The following is a 19,299-nucleotide window of genomic DNA, read 5'->3' as shown; positions in this document are numbered from 1 at the left end:
CACTTGCTTTTGTTCTTTATAAGGCAATTCCTTTTCTTTCTATCATCCTACTCCTACCTTCCCCTCTTTATCTAAGAATGCTTGTCCATGAACCAAAAATCCTAGCTAGAAGATGGCTCATTACTGCATGTGAAAAACTTGTGCACACATTAATTTAAGATACCTTTGGGAGCACCTTTCTCATGCCTGTAATTCAGATTCTCTTTCAAGTTTATTCTCAGGTCCTAATCTAACATCTTCTGAATTCCTTATTCAGGATACAAATATGTCCAGTGCCTCTTCTTTGAATTCTAGTCTTCTCAACCTTCTTATATATTCTTAATATATAAGAATAGTCAATGCTACCAAGTCAACAGAAACTTAAAGGTTAAACCTGCCACCTCTCTGCAACATAGTAAGGCAATTCTCAGGAGGCTAATGTTTATTAATGATTACTTTGAACCTGAATTCTATGAGGGAAATCTGGGTGTTGCAAAAATTACTATTATAAATACTGCACATTCATTTTCATCTTAGACAACCTGCATTGGCTATTTGGTTGCATATGTTTGAAGCATAGAGGCTGTGTTAAATCTTTACATCTATGCCTTTGTTGTTGTAGCAGTCACAATTATTCTGGTAGAGCTAGTGAAACAAATAACCATTTCATTTCTATCTAAGTTTGAGATTTAGAGAGAGAGAGAGGCAAGAATGTGCGGGTTATAGAACTTCAAAGTTTCACATCTCTGTTCTGATTTTAGATAATTGAAAGTAATTCAAGCTTAGTTTACAAGTGTTACGTGCTTCTGGAGTATGGCTGTCAAGAAGTATGAAGTTTAAATAGGTAGCCTAAAAAGCCTTAAACCTTATGATAAGGAATCAAAGCAGTATTTCCCAAATGTGCCTTATTTGAATTTTACTCATATGTGCTTATTACCCACAGATAATTTATTTTTATTTTCAGTGAATTGCCTCAGTAAGCCTACATACCTAATTTAGCCTTCTTTGAAGCAACAGTATCAATGAAATCACAACTTTTTGGTACTAATTATTTATATTTCTAGTAAATATTAAAATGAATACATAGCTATTGAACTCAAATGTTTCTGAACCAACTAAAATAATTCCTCATGACGCATGATCTGCATATCACATCCTGAGACTCACTGGATTAGTGATTACTTTGGGGCCTACATTGAGGATATTCTTAATAGGAAAAGAATAGAGCCTTGCACCACAGGACATCAGTTTTTGGACAATTCAGCTTTAGGACATAAAGTAAAAGATGTAGAAGAATCCTTATTCCTCTGTTTCCTTTTAGTGACCACAATCCAGAAATTTTTGGCAAGGAGCATTATCAGAAATGCAAGACTTAATAAGGACGAATGGCAGGAGAAAAGTGCTAATAAAGCAGAACCAACTCTGCCTCCACCTACTGAGGAATGCGGATGTGCTATTTTCTTTTAGTATATGTGCTGCCGAAGCGAGCACAGGATGTGCTATTTTCTAATCAAGGGAAGGGTTCTTAGTGTAGCCACACGGGGAGCTGTGAGAGTTGTGACATTTCCATGCTTCTGTTGTGGTAGTTGCTTGTTTGTGTTTTATCTTTGCCATGCTGACATCTAAATCGCAGTTTTGTTGTGATGCTTTTGACAGCTGTCTGGAAAGAATGACCAAAGAAACAGCAGGTAGCCCAGGCCATTTGTGCAAAATGCTTAGGTGTGATACTTGTACTTGCAAAGGGACGAGGAAGAAGGAACCAACCACATGCCGATTCCTCTTTATGGAGGGTCAAAGGAGATTAATTCATAACTTTTCTTCTGGAAGCATGGGGAAATTTATTGCTTGTCAAATGAGAATGACTGCTGTATTTCTATTTGTGAATCAAATTGGGATGATATGGATGATGGGGGCTGTTGGAAAATGAAACACCACTTTGTAATTCCCAATTCCATGCCCTTTCTCAGGTCCCTGAGCAAAATGGGAAATGGTTCCGTGAAACCCAAACATTCCAAACATCCAGATGGCTACTCTGGGAACCTCACCATTGATGCCCTGCGGAGCAAAGTGACAGAGCTGGAGAGAGAGCTGAGGAGGAAGGATGCTGAGATCCAAGAGCGTGAGTACCATCTGAAGGAGCTGCGGGAACAGCTGTCAAAGCAGACTGTGGCCATTGCTGAGCTCACGGAGGAGCTGCAGAACAAGTGCATCCAGCTGAACAAGCTTCAGGATGTGGTGCATATGCAGGGGGGGAGTCCACTTCAGTCATCTCCAGATAAAGTGCCTCTTGAGGTCCACCGGAGGACCTCGGGATTGATCTCTCTCCACAGCAGGAGGGGAGCCAAGGCTGGGGTGTCTGCTGAACCAACCACCCGAACCTATGACCTCAACAAACCCCCTGAATTTTCCTTTGAGAAGGCAAGAGTCAGAAAGGACTCCAGGTAAGGAGTCCCCATATCCTTTTAACTCAGATGGCCTTAATATTATGAAATTGTAGAGTGATATTTATTAAACCTCCTTAAAGAGCATATTAACCTTATCAGATTTTAGGATAGAGGGTTTCTCAGAAGGATCTCCCATTAAACGGAAGTTTTCTTTAAAGCAGGAGTTATACTTTACCTGGACTTTGATGTGTGAGATTATATATATGTATAATATTTATATATAAAAAACTGAGGAGCTGAGTTTACTGAAAAATCATTTCCACTATCCTGAAAACACTAGGGAAATGGAGAGGTAGTATTAAGAAGCAGTATTTCTTCTCTTTCTGGAGAAGTAGACTTAAAAATGTACACAAATCACAATGAATTATGAATATGTATAGAAAAAACCACTTCTTAACAGTTGGTCTGCAGGTGTCATGAAAAAGGAACAGGCTGGAGCCTCAAAGGACGATGAATTTATTCATTCATTTCACAGTCTATGTTGAGTACTACTGTCTGCCAGCCACTGTGGTAGATGCTAAGTATGTATCAGTGAATAGACACAGAGCCTTTCTCATGGGGGAAATAAACACTATACACAGAAGGAAGTAAGCAATGCATAATTATCAATTGGGATAAATGATATGAAGGAAGCCAACAGTATAGCGGTGGTGTCTGGGGTGATGGGGAAAGAGGACAAGGAATCAACAGAAGTGGGCTTGTCATGAAACTATGGCTGAAGAGTTGACCATAACTGAAACCTGAAGTATAAAAAGGCGTGTAGACTAGGCAGAAAGCATTTCAGGCAGAGGGAATAATTAAAAGATAGAATTGCTTTTTAAAATTATGATTTTCAAAAGAACGTATGAATATACATCACCACAACATTGTGTGTGTGTGTGTGCACATTCCATTTCTGGCTAAAGTTTGATTTTCCTGACTGGGAAATATTGATGAGAAACATCATGAGTTAGGTCTTCTTTCTGCATTATTTTTAAGTGAGTAAGTATTTATTAATTGAAATTGATACTTTGCCTTGAGAATGTCTTGGCTGAGCCTGGATCTCTGTTGCAAAATGCAAGATCTGTAAAATTAAAACAAATGTTAATTTATTCACAGACACAAGTATATAAATCAAGATAAAATGTCCAACATAAACAAATGATTAATTTTGACAACAAAATTATAAAGAAAGGTTTAATTCATCAATTTTTTTACAGAATTTGACACATAGTGAATGATCAATAAATATTTGTTAAGGAAGCTAGTCATGCTGGATTATTAATCATAACATTCTGTGGCTGAAAGAAATCTGATTAATATTAGACTTCCGGAGAGTTTTATTAAGCCAAAATTTTATTATTAATTGGTTTAGAAAGGTCCTATCTATTCTCTTTCAAAAGCAATAAATTATTTATTTTTAGAATACAGAAATTATAAATATTACAAATTTATACTTGTTTTTATATATTCTCTTTTGATTGTCAGAGACATTAATATATAATAGTATATAGTGCATTATATTACTATGTATATTATATGTATATGTAAGTTTTATACAAGGGTACTTCAAAAAGTTCATGGAAAAATAGAATTAAAAGATAATGTGAATCCTTCCATGAAGGTTTTTTGTTGTTGTTGTTGTTAAAAGGGAAATATATTTAACATAAATGCATACGTTAATAAAAAAGAAAGATGTCAAATCAACAATTACCCTTGCACCTTAGGAAAGTAGAAAATGAAGAGCAAACTAAACCCAGACCTAGCAAAGGAGGTAAATAATAAAATTTAGAGCATATATTAAGGAAACGGAGAATAGAAAAAAAAAAAAAAGAGAAAATTGATGAAACCAAAAGTTGGTACTTTGACAAGATCCACAAAATTGACAAACCTTTACCTAGATGGACTAAGAAAAAAGAGAGAAGACTCAATAAATAAAATAAAAAATGCAAGAGGAGTCATTACAAACAAATTTACAGAAATCAAAAGGGTTATAAGAGAATACTATGAATAATTGTTGGTCAAGAAATTAGATGATCTAGATGAAATGAATAAATTCCTAGAAACATGATGCCTACCAAGACTAAATTATGAAAAAAACAGAAAGCTTGAACAGAACTATAGCTGGTCAGATAAGTGATTGTTGTTTTTTGGTTTCCTGATGCAGGACTGCCTTGAAGATTTCTTGCAGGGCTGGTCATGTGGTAGTGACATCCTGCAGTTTTTGTCTGTCTGGAAAATACACTATTTCTCCCTCATTTCTGGAGGATAGCCTTGTGGAATATAGTATTCTTGGCTGGCAGGTTTTTTTTTTCTTTTAGTATTTTGAATATATCATCCCATTTTCTCCTGGCCTGTAGAGTTTCTGTTGAGAAGACTCCTGTTAGTCTTATAGAGACTCCCTTGTAGGTGACTTGATGCTTTTCTCTTGCTTCTTTTAAGATTCTTTCTTTGTCTTTGAGCTTTGCCAGTTTGACTATAATGTGACTTGGAGAGGATCTTTTTGCGTTGAATCTGTTTGGGGATCTTTGAGTTTCCTGGATCTGAATGTCTGTGTCTTTCCCTATACCTGGGAAGTATTCTATTATTACTTCATTGAATAGGTTTTCCATGCCTTTTCCTTTCTCCTCCCCTTTTGGAACACCTATGATTCAAATGTTTCTGTGCTTAAGGTTGTCTGCTAGCTCTCTTAGATATTCTTCATTTAAAAAAATTTTTTTTCCTTTATTTGTTCACCTGGATTGTTTTGAGAAGTTTATCTTTAAGATCAGAATTTCTTCATTCTGCTTGTTCTAGCCTGCTGCTTAAGCTCTTTTTTTTTTTTTTTTTTTTCCGTTTTGTCTTTTTTCGTGTCCGGCAATGGATTGCAACCCTCAGTGTCGCACCCGCACCTCGCTCAGCCAGTGAGCGGGAACCGGTCTGTATGTGGGATCCGAACCCTCGGCAGGAGCGTCGCCGCGCTCCCAAGCGGCACACTGTAGCAGTGCGCCACTGGGCCGGCCCTACATTCTTTTTAAAGGTATTAATCTCTGTAAATTTCCTCCTTCAAATCCTGTATTTTTCTTCTCATTTCATTATGTTTTCTAACTGACACTTCTCATATCTCACTGAGTTTCCTTAAGATTGTTGCTTGGAATTCCTTTTCAGTCATTTCAAGGGCTTCTTTCTCTATAGGATCTGGTATTTGAGAACTAGTGTATTCTTTTGTTGGTATCGTATTTTCTTGGGTTTTCATATTTCTAGTATCTCTACATTGATGTCTTGTCATCTGGTAGAGCAGTTCATTCTTCTACTACTCTGGAGTGGGGTTTGAGGAGGGAGACATCCTCCTCTTTTTTTGGTCTCTGCTGGTGACGCTCCTTGTGTCAATGCAGTTAAGTCTCTGGTGGGCCACATGCATGGAGGCTGTGGCTACTGGTATGGCATTGAGTCACTTTTTTGGCAGTTGTGGCCATTGTGGTGACTGTGGGGGGGCCACCTGTGTGGAAGTGGTGTTTCTTTGTGCTCCTTGTATGCTTTTGGGTGGAGGATCCTGCCCTCAGCTCCTGCCTAGGCCCCCAGGTATTCTCTGCTGCTTGCCTGCTTCTGGGCGGAAGGCGCAACTGCCCTCAGCTCCTGCCTATGCCCCTGGGCATGCTCTCCTTCAATAAAATTTTTGAAGTACCCTCATATAGTATTAACCCATAAAAATCTTTTCAAATAGCAATGTGTTTTTATATGCAGAACAATGTGTAAGAGAATTTAATAACAATTTATCCTCTTTGATCTTCTCCCTACTTATGCCACCAGGTGTCTCCTCTTGAACCAAGATTATGTCAATTACTTTGTTCAAAGACTTATACTCATCTTGAGGCAAAATACCATTCTCCTGGTGCTGAAGAATCTGAAATAAGCATATACCTTTGAATTTCTTCATTAGCTCTGTTATAACCAGGCAAAGAAGATCAGTGGTTTTATATATAGTCAATTTCTGGGCCAAACCACACTTTTCATCTGTCTGTAATGAGTGGGACACAGGAAGGACATGATATCTCCTGAATAAGAGTTATGGAAAATTTGACTCACCATAAAGGCAAGCAAAGTGGATACAAGTCTGTGTTGAGGTCAGGATAAAAAAAACGGGCTAATTGATTTCTTTATAATTGGCCCTAAAAAGACCAAATTAGATCATTCATGCCCTACTAATCCTCATCTGCTTTTCTAGAGCCTTGTGGTTCTAAACTGAAAAATTAAATAGAACATGGAACCAGAGAATAAAATATGATGGAATGATAGATTCCTAATTTGAGGATTCAGTTTCAGTAATTCATGAGAAACTCTGTAACCCACAACGTGTCAGTCTGTGATCTTGATGAAGCCCCCAGGCTCAATGTGGTGTGAGTGATGAGGGAGCCTCATCAGCTGCCAGGCAGCCTCAGCTCTTGCCAGATTTGTTGTCCTGAACCCATCGTGTTTATTTTTAGGGTCTGAAGGGGTAACTTAAACTGTATAGTTGCACCTCCCTGCTTTATTTGGAGGAACTTATAGTGACTCTTGACATTTTACTTGGGAAGACTTGTAAAAATATTAAATATATAGTCAGAAATAACAATTTTTAAAATGCTATGATTAGAAACAATTTCATGCTATTGTTATTTCTCCCTGAAACTTATGCTTCCAGAAAGTGCTGCTCTGCTATCAGTGGAGAACTCTGGAAGTTTGTCTCTTGCAAAATTCAAGGGTCTGCTTTTTAAGCTAAGGTTCTAGAATAATTCAGTGCTGTCCAGTAGAACTTTCTGCAGTGATGGAAATGTTCTGTAATTCATTCTGTCCAATATGGTAGCCAATAGCCAAATATGGCTATTGAGCACTTGAAATGTTGCTCATGTCACTAAGGAACTGGGTTTTTAGTTTTAATTAACTTTAAAATTGGATAGCCAATTTATAGACAAAGTAAGACCTGTGTTCAGTTTTAGGACAAAGCTACAGAAAATGAGAATGTGCGTGTCAGATTGAGGTGGGCACAATATGGAATCACTGTTAAGCTGCACTGAACCTGCAGTATATCATAGCCCTTTGTAATGACTTGGCTTTGTGTGTACTGACCATTTTAGGTCTTCAAAAGCATACAGTTATGTGGGCACAAAGCCTCTTTCTATGGCAGGCACCCAGTTTGGCTAATGTATTATAAATCACATGATGAGTCAGAGTATTAGAGTATATCAAATACATTGATCTCCGATTTAAATTTGATATGGTGAACATCAGAAGACTTTAGAGCTAGAAGAAACTTAAAGATTGTTGCATGCTACTCTTTTTACAGGAGAAGTGAGGGAACAGGTGCAGGGGACTTACAGAATATGTCAGGGTGGATGGCAGAGATAATTCTGGAATCCAAGACTTTTGGCCAGTTCTTTCCCTCTGCAGTCCTGATCTCTATTGTTCTCTCAACTAGCCACAAAGATGAAAGGCCTCAAGTCAAACCAGTTTGGGCACCAGTCTATCTTATTATGTCATGTCCCATTGACAGGTAGTAAGAACAATGGTGCTTCCTGGCTGCTTTCATGTGGAGATGGGCAGAGCCTGCTCACTGCATCAGTGTTTCCCAAAGGCTGGATCCTCCGAGCTCAGGCTTGTGAGAAAAAGAGATGGAGGATGGTTTTGATCTATCTGATGACTCCAACTGTGGTGTATATGAAGGGTCATATATGGCTTCCCGAATGAGCAGTGTTTCTCAAGGCTGAGAACTGAATGTCAGTGGCAAAGGAGGGCAGGGGAGAGCTCAAATCACATTTCTCTCCATGTCTGATTGACCTTGAGCACCAAGACAACCATGCATCTAGAGGTCAGACCTTTTACTCAAATTAAGTTTTCTGTTTATGGAGACATTGTTTAACTTCAGCACTGGCAGAGCAAAATTACAAGCTCACGCTGAGTGTCTGGTGGAACATAGGAACATTAATCAGAGACATCTGGCAAGTTGCTGGTATGAGTGCCTTTTACTAAGAATGCTTAAACTATCATTTGAAACTATTGTTCTTTCATGAAAAGGAAAGATAAAACAAAGATTTGCCATATGACTTCAGATGTTGACTCCAGCTTTAGGAAGGACAATTAGTTTTATTTGTCACTCCCACCCCAGGAGCAGAATAGGTAAAAGTGGAAAATGCTAGTGAGTCACACATTTAAATAAGATGTGGAAAAGCTATGAGGAAGGGTATGTTTGTTATTATTTGTGCTTCTTTTCTACAGCTGTGCTGAGCATTCGAATGTGCATTCTAAAAATGTGTTTCCTTTATTGAACAGAAATGTTTCTATGGAAAAAATTTAATATTTACATATCACTAATTATGTCAGCCACCATTCTGATTGTTTTACAAATACTGAATCATTTCATCCTCACAACAAATCTATAAGATAGATATTATTATCATGCCCATTTTATATATGAGAAAACTGAGGCATGCAGAGTTATGTAACTTGCCTAAGGTTATATAACTTTTAATATTAGAACCAGGATTCATAACCAGAAAACCTGCTATCTAGCATCTTCTTTCACCACTCCTATATAGGATTTTTCCAAGATGAAAATTAGAGGCAGACACTTGACATTTTACTTGGGAAGACTTGCAAAAATATTAAATATATAGTCAGAAATAACAATTTTTAAAATGCTATGATTAGAAACAATTTCATGCTATTGTTATTTCTCCCTGAAACTTATGCTTCCAGAAAGTGCTACTCTGCTATCAGATTGCAGTAAAGGGAAATTTTTGGTGGGTGGGGAACTCGCTGTTTTTCTTTCCATGACTTACATGTTGCCATATGAGAAGTTCTATATATAGATTTTACACAGAAAATTAAATATTTTTAAGAGTGTGTGTACAAACTCTTATCAGTTGGACAGTTAAAAAATTGGTGCCTATGATTATAAATATGATAGTCTTAACCTAAGTCTTCAGAAAAAGCAAAAAATGAAGCTCCGTCTGTAAGACATAGAAAAAGAAAAAAAGTCCAGTTGTGTGGTGACCTGATAACCAGAAGCTGTGGGTGAAAGCAGCTGGGCGATGTGTCTTGGCAAAGTTGTCAGTGTGTTTGAAAATGAAAGGTTATATTTTGTAGCAATAATGTTCGTGTAGACACCAAGGTAAGATCTAGCTACTCAGGGATGGGATGAGAAAACTAAATTATCAGTTAACTATTAGAAGGCTTGGTGGTTCCCCTACATTATCTCATGGAGGCTTTAGACTGGCCTAATGGTTGGGGAGTTACTTTTCGGTTTTACCAAGGTGAAATGTTGGCTCAGTGTTGTAGCATTCATAGTTTATCGAAGCAGGTTTCCAATTTGAGCCTGCCCAATGTCAAATATGTATTCTCTACCACAGTGTCCACAGCATTTACAGACCGTGTAACCTGCAATTCAGATGGTTCCCCCTGGGGTTGTGCATCCTGGCTGGGGCTTTTCTTGAGGAGTGGGGTGGGGTGGGGGCGCTGTTAAGCTTCAACAAAGGGAGAGGTAAGGATCATGAAGTTTAAGAACCTGGCTAAAATTAAGTGGTGGCTGCCTTCACATCTACGTGAAGTTAAATAAGCTTTGGCAGCATTTCTGAGTCCTGGTACCCAGCCCCTCTCCTTTCTTGCATTTGCCCTTTCTTGTCTTAGGAGTCAAAGGGCTCTGGGATCTGCTTCTCATCTCGGCCTTCTCTCAACCTCTCAAATAAACTGCTTTGTTTATATATGCCCTTTTCACCTTCTCACTTTATCCTCGAAACTTCCAGGCTGTCAGTTGCTAGGTGTTAGGAAAAATGTTTAAATAAGCCTCAGAAAACACTTAGAATTTGAGGACATATTGTTTTGAATAGTCAAAAATATAAGTACTCATTGTAAGCACCACGCTGATTTGGAGGAGCCTACCCTCGCGTCATGGGCTACAGTCCTAAGAGGCACTACGCTATTTTTATTCTCCACAAAAACCATAGCAACAGTTGACTTGATAGCCTTGGCTAGCAGTTATAACATCCGAGGTTCCCGTTCATCCTTCAGATGAACGCATTCAGTTCAACAAACAGTTATTGAATATTGAATCAGTGAAGCTCATTCTTTAATCTTGTTTTCTTCCACTTTTGCTTTCCTTTCCTTTTTTTGTATTTCTTTCTGTCTCCCTTACCCCATTTTTCCACTGATACTTTTATTTTGTTCCTTCCTCATCTTTCCCCATTCTCAGTATCCAACTAGTCTGTGGCTACAAGTACTAATTTTGTGTTCTTGTTATAGGCCAGGCACACTGATATGACCAATGTATAGTTATTTCACTTATTTTCAAAACAAACCTCTAGGATAAGTATTATTATCTAAGACTTAGCAATCAGAAATAACTAGTTCCTGGTCATGGCTAGTAGTGCCCAAAGAAAGCTTTTGTAACCTTCCCTAGATGTTAAGACAGCTGCCACTTAATTGGGGCAACTCTGAAACCTATACTCATTTTATTTTGCTTGATATCTTCTTAATTTATAGGATATTTATAAAAGTTGGTGGATCTGCTGCTTAGTTATTCCAGGTGAACTGAGCAGTGCTGACTCAGTACCAGCATCTCAAAGGCCTGGGCATGAGCTCCTCGCTGTCCTCCCTTGCATCTTTAAGTGTCCTCTGAAATGGGCTGCTCTTTTCTACCTCTTTTTTTTCCTTGAAAACATTACATGCTGTTCTGGGCACTTCCCATTTCCTTGCTAGATACCCACGAAAGACCAAAGGATAGTTGAGAAGACAGTGGCCTTTCTTCTCCTTGCTTGTTGGATAAGAGGGAAGCATCACCACTGGCCTTCGCCTCCTAACAAGCTGTACAGTCGGTTTCCAGGGAGCCTCCCTTTTCTTTCTGTAAGCCTGAGCAGCTCGGCTCCTTTCGCCTGGCTTTTTCTAGAGTTTAAACTTCAATATGATTCTCAAGAAGGGGAAAAGATCTGAAGGCAAGGTAGAAACTTCCATTTTTAGATTCTTTGGAAGTATGTTTCTTATATTTATCCTTTAGCTAAAACTGTTGCTTTTCCTTTCAGTCTCACTTTAAAATAATTTGTATCCCCTTCATGCTGACTCTCCTTAGGAGTATTTGTTAGACTGTTTCAGGGCAGTCTAGTTTGGCAGTTTTTGTGGGTTTTTTTTTTTTTTTGAGATTTATAACCAGGAATGGCCATTGGATATTTTATATGTAGTTTATTCTAAAGTGTAAGTGATCATCCATGTAATCTCTCTGGGGTTCTTTGTTTGTTATGCCAAATCAATTTTTATTGGTAAATTTCAAGAAGCAGTTTTGATAGTCTTTGGGGGGCTTACAGATGAAGCTCTGGGAAATATGAAGGAAAGAAAGATTTGGAGCTTCCAATCCTCTCTCTCCAGAAGAGATGAGGAAAGAGGAAATAAAAAGAGAGCTGAACAAGATTCTACTTGAAATTTCTTGGAAATAGAAACTCAGGGAAACCTAAGTGTATTTGGTTTCCATAGCTACACAATAAATTACCACAAACTTAGCAGCTTAAACAAGACATGCTTGCTATCTCAGAGCTTCCATGGGTCAGGGGTCTAGGCAGGGCTTATGTAAATCATCTGCTCAGAGTCTCACAGGCTGCAGTCAAGGGGTCATCTGGCTGTGTTTTTTTCTAGAGCTTTCTAGAGGAAGAAGTCATCTTCCAGCTTACATGGTTGTTGGCAGAATTCAGTTCCTTGTGGTTGTAGGACTAAGGTCCCCATTTTCTTGCTGGTGGTCAGCTGAGGGCTGCTCTCAGCTCCCAGAGACTACTCAGAGTTTTCTGCCATGTGTTCCCCCCACAGGCCCTCTCACACCACAGCAGCTTACCTCTTCAAGGCCAGCTGGAGAATCTCTTTTCAGTTGGCTAAGATGAAGGCTTGTCTAACATGGGGATGCCCCTCCCATCATCACTGCTGTTTTTGTTGATAAGGAGCAAGGCACAGTTTCTATCCCCACTCACCAGGCCCTCTTGTGTGTCTGGTGTGAGATTCCGTGGTGAAGGATGGTGACTATGCTGGGCATGTAAAGCCATACATAAAAAGTCCGGAGTCTTGTATGCCCATGTTCATAGCAGCATTATTCACAGTAGCCAAAAGGTAGAAACAACCCAATGTCCATCAAAGTACAATATTCTATTAGTTTGTTTCTATTGCTTGTAACAAAATATATGGAACTGGGTAATTTGTAAGAAAATGAAATTTATTGCTTACAGTTTTGGAGGCTGGGAAGCCCAAAGTCCAGGGAACACATCTGGTAAGGGTCTTGGTGGTGGTGGCAGTGACCCAGGAGTCTCACATGGCAGAAATGGTGGAGCAGAGAGAGAGATCTCCTTGTGTGCTCTCTTTTCAAAGCACTCAGAACCATACCCCTGACCACCATTATTAATCCATTCACTACTGCATGGTCCTACAATCTAATCACCTGTTCAAGGCCCCACCTTTCAATGATCATAATGGGATTTCCCACTCTCTCAACTCTGTCACAGTAGGGTCCAAGTTTCCAATACCTGGAACTTTAGAGGACACAATTTAAGCCTCAATGAGTTTAGGGGGAACATTCAATCCACAGTAAATATATACATACAATGGGATATTATTCAGCCCTGGAAAAGAAGTTCTGACATTTGCTACAATGTGAAAGAATCTTCAAGACATTATGTTAAGTGGAATAAGCCAAGCACAAAAGGACAAATATTGCGTGATTCCACTTCTATGAGATCCCTAGAATAGTCAAATTCAGAGGGACATGAAGTAGACTGGAGGTTGCCTGGGGCAGGAGGGAATTGAAAAAGTTCTGGAGATGAATGGTGATGATGGTTGCAAAACAATGGGAATATACTTAACGCTACTGAACCGTACACTTAAAAATGACTAAAATGGAACATTTTATGTTATGGATATTTTACCACAATTAAAAAAAGAGTCCAGAATGCTGGGGCTGACTTGTCAGCATATTCCTAAGTGCAGGCTGTGTTTCAGGTTGCAGGCAGGGTGCTGGGAGGAGAGAGAGGAGAGGAAGGAGTTTCTCTTTTCTTTATTTGTTATATTGGAAAGGAGAATAAGCTATGTAAAGTCTTGTGATAAACATTAATTGATTATTGATAATCAATAATTGTTAATCACTTTATTGATTAGTTGCTTGATGAGCCTTCAAAAGAGGTATGTTCCCAGTGCTGTGGAAATATGTAGGGTAGGGACTACTTGAAACTCCCTTACCTTTTCTTGTTTACAACTGCAGTTCTTAATCTTGAATGCACATTGTAATCACCTGGGGAGTATTAAAAAATACTGATGGCTGGCTTCTTGATGCCTGAGGGAGTCTGATTAAATTGGTCTGGGGTGAGACCCCCGGGTAGATGGATTTCTAAAAGCTTCCCAATGATTCTAACCACTGAGAACCACTGTTATAACAGGCTTCCCTGTAGCTGACTCCTGAAATATTCAGTTTGACATCTAAGAGCAATACTAATTACAGACATTTAAGGGAGCTATTTACCATTCGTACCTAATTACCATGCAGCACAATGATGATTGTGTGTATCATTGAGTGTGGCAGATTAACTTCCTTGTAAGTTTTGGTTATTTTCAATATTTCATTATTAAACTCTGTTCTTTGGTGCTCATGGGAATAGGATCATCTGCACATAGTTGAGAAAGAGAGACGTGTTTGTTTTGAGCATGAAGTGACAGCAAACATGATTAAATTACAACCATGCTTAATTATATGGTCAATAGGTAAGAGAATTGACAGGAAATAAGTCATGCTCTTTTTCTGATAACCCATGGAATGAGATCATCTTTCTCATAATTATAAACTTGTGCATTTACTAGTGTTTTTATTTCTTTTGGTTTATCACTCAAAAAAACTTTCCAGGGGTTGGGGAGGAAGTAAAAGGATATTTATCCTGATTATTACTTGTGCCTTGTTTATTAGGTGACTGACACTTTCCACTTCCACTTGTGTCTCCACACCCATAATTTTTGAACTGGGAGAAAGAATTTGAATGTCTATTAACTTTCTTAATTTTGTTGAGTTCCTCATATGTGCCAGATACAGTTCCAGATGTCAGGTGTTAAGAAGATGCAGAAAGCATAGTCACACCCTCAAAGATTAGAGTCTGTGTGGGGAAATTAAAATTTATTTCAGTCTCAAATGATTAGTATTCTAAGAGATAGGTGTACAAAGGAAGGAGGGAGCATTCTTTACTTGGGATTAGGAAAACATCCATAGAAGAGAAAATCTTGAGCTGGGTTTTGAAGGAGGAATACAGTGCAGGGAGACAAAGTGAACGGGCACATTTGGGGACCTGCAAGTAGTTCAGTGGGTTTGGAGTACCCTGAGCACAGTGAGGCTGGACAGGCAGAGGGTCTAGATTGTCAAGAGTTTTACCAGCATTTTGAAGTGGTCTCCCTAAATAAATAAAGCAAGTTTTAAGTACATGTAGAGTCTTTAGACCTGCTCTAACTTAGTTTTTAAGTTGCTGGTAACTTGACAGTTTACTATAGGAAATAGCTAACCCTTTTGTTATATATTTTGTGTGCTAGGCACTGTCCTTAGTGCTTTATATTGTTAAGTAATTTAATTTTCACAGAGATCTTATGACCCATGGACTGTGTTTATTATTGTTTTACAGCCTAGGAAACTTAGAGGTTAAGTGACTTGCCCAGGGTTCCATTGTTCTAAGTGGCAGAGCTTAGAATCAAATTCTGGCATTCCAGTTCCAGATCTGTCCTTAAAAAATATGCTTTACCATATGCTTTCTGTTTGTATATTTAATTAAGCTGTGAAATGCCTTATAAATTGCAGCAGCCCCTACGCTCACGATAAGAATGAAGGTGAAACCCACTGGCCCCGGCTTTGCACTGAGCCTTATGCAAAGAAGGTTGTGAGATAATGCTTTAACCTGACAAAAACAAACAAGAGAACACAGACCTCTAATGTCCAAGACCAGAGAAGGAAGATTGGGAGCCTAGTACAACAAGAACTGTTGGTGAACTTTGCCAAATTAAACTTCCTGTAGCAACTTAGAGGATGAGAATTACTGCTTCAAGAAATGTTGACTGTGTTAGTTGTGGGTATAAAAGGATTATAAAAGAATTATTGATGCTGTATCATATGGGTTTGAATTTGAGATCCAGCCCCATTGGAGGAACTTTGACCTGAGCAGAGGGTCTTGGCAGTGCCTCTTTGTTGCCCTGTGGTTTCCAGAACTTTTATATCCACTCTGTCTCCCAGAAAAACATGCTATGATTACTACCATTGCCAACTACTCCTGCTACTTTTTAAAGTGTTTGTTAAGCACATTATCTGAGCTAATGTGCATAATATCCCTATGAAGTAGGTATGATTACTATGCTGTATTTACAGATAAGAAATCTGAGATTCAGAAAGGTTAAGTAACTTGTCCAGATCATGAAAGTAACTTGTCCAGATCATGAAGCTAGGAAGTAGCAGAGCTGGGACTTGAACCTAGAATTTTCTGAGTCCAAGCTATACATGTTTTTTCAAATGAATTTTCTATTGAAGTACACAAATAGCAAAGTGAACACATCTATGTAACCACCAAACAGATCAGGAAATAGATTACTACACCTCAGAAACCCCTTATGCCCCCTTCTAATCTCCACCCATTGGCCACCTCAAAGGTTATTACTATCTGCACTACTATCATAGATTACCTTTTTGCCTACTTTTGAAATTTATTTTAATGGAATTACAGAGTGTGTACTCTATAGACTTTGGATTCTTTTGTTCATCTAATGAAATTAATTTATGCTATTGTACATACCAGTATTTAATTAACTTTTGTGTCCTAAGTAAGTGCTTGATAAAATTTGTCTAATAGAATGTACGTGAATACAAGTAGTCTAGGAGTTCAGAGTAGAATGAAAGGATTCCATCAGTGACAGAATGCATCCCAAATCTGGGGGGTTTCTTGTTGTATGTATCAGGTTTGGATAGGTTGAAGGGAGAAGAAACCAAGCTTAATAGAGGACAAAATATGTTCCAAGCCTTAAGGTAAAGCTTGAAGGCATAGGAGACAGTGAGGGTACCAGCCTATTAGTAATAAAGGATTTGTTTTAGGCAGTGAGTATTAGGTGGATAAACTGGAACTGTGTTGTAGGAAAGGATGAATATTAGACTGTGGGATATTGATTTTCTTCTATGGGCAAAAGTGTATTCACATATTTCCATGCAATGTTAACAGAAGTTAAGCCAAAAAGAAAAAGAAAAAAGACATTGAAGTTTGAGAAACACTGATTTAAACAGATTTGGTTATTAACATACTTCTTTGAATGTTTAAAGTGTGCTTTTGTGAATTTACAAAATTGCTTAATTAAACTCAGCACATTTTTGCATATAAAGAAACAGTGTTTCTGGAAATGTACTTTGGAAAGCTGGGATATGTGGGCATTGCTATATAGTATTTATTGTATGACTATACACAAATTTACCAATTCTACTATTGATGGGTATTTGATTGATTCTGGTGTTTAGCAATCATGAATAATGCTGCCATGAATATTTTTGCTAGTGTGTTTTGGTGCATATATGTATGATTTATGATGGGCATAAACCTGGGAGTAAAATTGCTGGGTAATTCATTATATTTAAGTTAAAATTTAATACAGATTGCCAAACCGTTTTACAAAGTGGTTGAACAAGTATATATTCCCACCAGCAATGTACATGTGTTAACTTCCTCCACACGTTCAGTAGCATTTGCCATTGTCAGTCTTTTTCATTTGGCCATTCTTTTCGGTATGTTGTGATATCTTATTGTGGCTTTAATTCTTCCTGTTATTGTTTTCTAGTTTTATACTGGTTGTCATCAGAAAAGATACTTTTTTGGTGGGGGGGATGGTTAGGATTAGCGTTAGTGGGCATTGGGGAAATACTGACTGGAATCTTACACTAGCATGAAATGTTTGTGAAAGCTGGGGCTTTTTTGATATTGTTCACAGTTCTTCCACCTGCACCAAGATGATAACCTAGTAAAGCTATGTTCTCAGTATATATTTATTGAGCGAATTGTTGGTTATAGTGGATAAAGGAAGAATGAGATCAGGATGAAATCAACTTTCTTAGCAAGATTAATCTTATTATATGGTACATGATAGACTGTAGGGGAAAGAGGCTAGAAGCTGAAATCCCAGAAAAGAAGCTATTAGAGTTGTCTGGACCTAAGATTTATTCTTGAATTCTGCTGACATCCTTGCAAATGGAAAATAAAATGGATGTCAGTGGTATTTTATGAAGAGAATTGACAAGATTTGGTGGTAGATTAGATGAGGAGGGCAGGAAGTTTTCAAGGTACTGAAAGTTTGGATGGCTCTGAGGAAGATGGAATGACCATAGGGAAGGATGAATTTCCATATATGAGACTTCATTCTGTTTCTTTCATGTAGCCTAATTATCTGATGAATGGAGTCATGAAGGAAATATCTAATTCTGTGAAGCCATACCTTGTGTTTGAGAACTTCTTGTACAGAAAAAGACCACCAGTTTTCAAACAAGAAAGCTAGTGTCGAGAGAAAGTTTGAATGAAAATTTTTTTTTTTTTAATTTTTATTTTGTCAATATACAATGTATATGATTTTTATGGCCCTTCACCGACACCTCCCGCCCTCCTCCCTCTCTCCCCTCCCCCCCCAAGAATGTCCTTTCCGTTTACTTGTTGTAACAACTTCAAAAAAAGTATAGTTGTTATATCTTCTTCCCCGCCCCCCCCCGGTTTTTTTTTTGTGTGTGTGTGTTTGTGGGTGAATTAATTTGATTGTTTTTTTAGCTCCCTCCGATGAGTGAGAACATGTGGTATTTCTTTTTCTCTGCCTGACTCGTTTCACTCAATATTATTCTCTCAAGGTCCATCCATGTTGTTGCAAATGGCAGTATTTCATTCGTTTTTATAGCTGAGTAGTATTCCATTGTGTAGATATACCACAATTTCCGTATCCACTCATCCGATGATGGACATTTGGGCTGATTCCAACTCTTGGCTATTGTAAAGAGTGCTGCAATGAACATTGGGGAACAGGTATACCTTCGACTTGATGATTTCCATTCCTTTGGATATATTCCCAGCAGTGAAATAGCTGGGTCATATGGTAGATCAATCTGCAACTGTTTGAGGAACCTCCAAACCATTTTCCATAGGGGTTGCACCATTATGCATTCCCACCAACAATGTAAGAGAGTTCCTTTTTCTCCGCAACCACGCCAGCATTTATCGTTCAGCGTCTTTTGGATTTTAGACATCCTAACTGGGGTGAGATGGTATCTCAGTGTGGTTTTGATTTGCATTTCCCGGATGCTGAGTGATGTTGAGCATTTTTTCATATGACTGTTGGCCATTTGCATATCTTCTTTAGAGAAATGCTTACTTAGCTCTTTTGCCCATTTTTTAATTGGGTTGCTTGTTTTTTCCTTGTAAAGTTGTTTGAGTTCCTTATATATTCTGGATATTAGTCCTTTGTCAGATATGTATTTTGCAAATATTTTCTCCCACTCTGTTGGCTGTCTTTTAGCTCTGTTAATTGTTTCTTTTGCTGTGCAGAAACTTTTCAGTTTGATATAGTCCCATTTGTTTATTTTTCCTTTGGTTGCCCATGCTTTTGGGGTCATATTCATGAAGTCTGTGCCCAGCCCTATTTGCTGAAGGGTTTCTCCTATATTTTCTTTAATAAGTTTTATTGTTTCAGGGTGTATATTTAAATCCTTAATCCATTTTGAGTTGATTTTAGTAAATGGTGAGAGATGTGGGTCTAGTTTCAATCTCCTGCAAATGGATAACCAGTTATCCCAGCACCCTTTGCTGAAGAGGGAGTCCCGACCCCAGTGAATAGACTTAATGCCTTTGTCGAAGATCAAATGGCAGTAAGTGCGTGGGTTAATTTC

At 38.2% G+C, this 19,299-nt stretch overlaps 1 protein-coding gene across 1 annotated transcript in view; it reads left to right on the top strand.

Annotated features, from left to right (window-relative positions):
• Nucleotides 1-1,959: 1,959 nt before the first annotated feature.
• Nucleotides 1,960-19,299, top strand: part of PRKG2 (protein kinase, cGMP-dependent, type II) — a 92,174-nt gene continuing 74,834 nt past the window's right edge. Inside the window, exon 1 of the mRNA XM_008580242.1 lies at nt 1,960-2,420. Coding sequence (XP_008578464.1) covers nt 1,960-2,420 — 461 coding nt within the window. The remainder of the gene's footprint in view (nt 2,421-19,299) is intronic.

The sequence above is a fragment of the Galeopterus variegatus genome, unplaced genomic scaffold, assembly GCF_000696425.1.
Source record: "Galeopterus variegatus unplaced genomic scaffold, G_variegatus-3.0.2 Scaffold2046, whole genome shotgun sequence".
Taxonomy (NCBI): domain Eukaryota; kingdom Metazoa; phylum Chordata; class Mammalia; order Dermoptera; family Cynocephalidae; genus Galeopterus; species Galeopterus variegatus.
The sequence above is the reverse complement of the archived record's forward strand: the minus strand, read 5'-3'. Positions and strand labels throughout refer to the sequence as shown.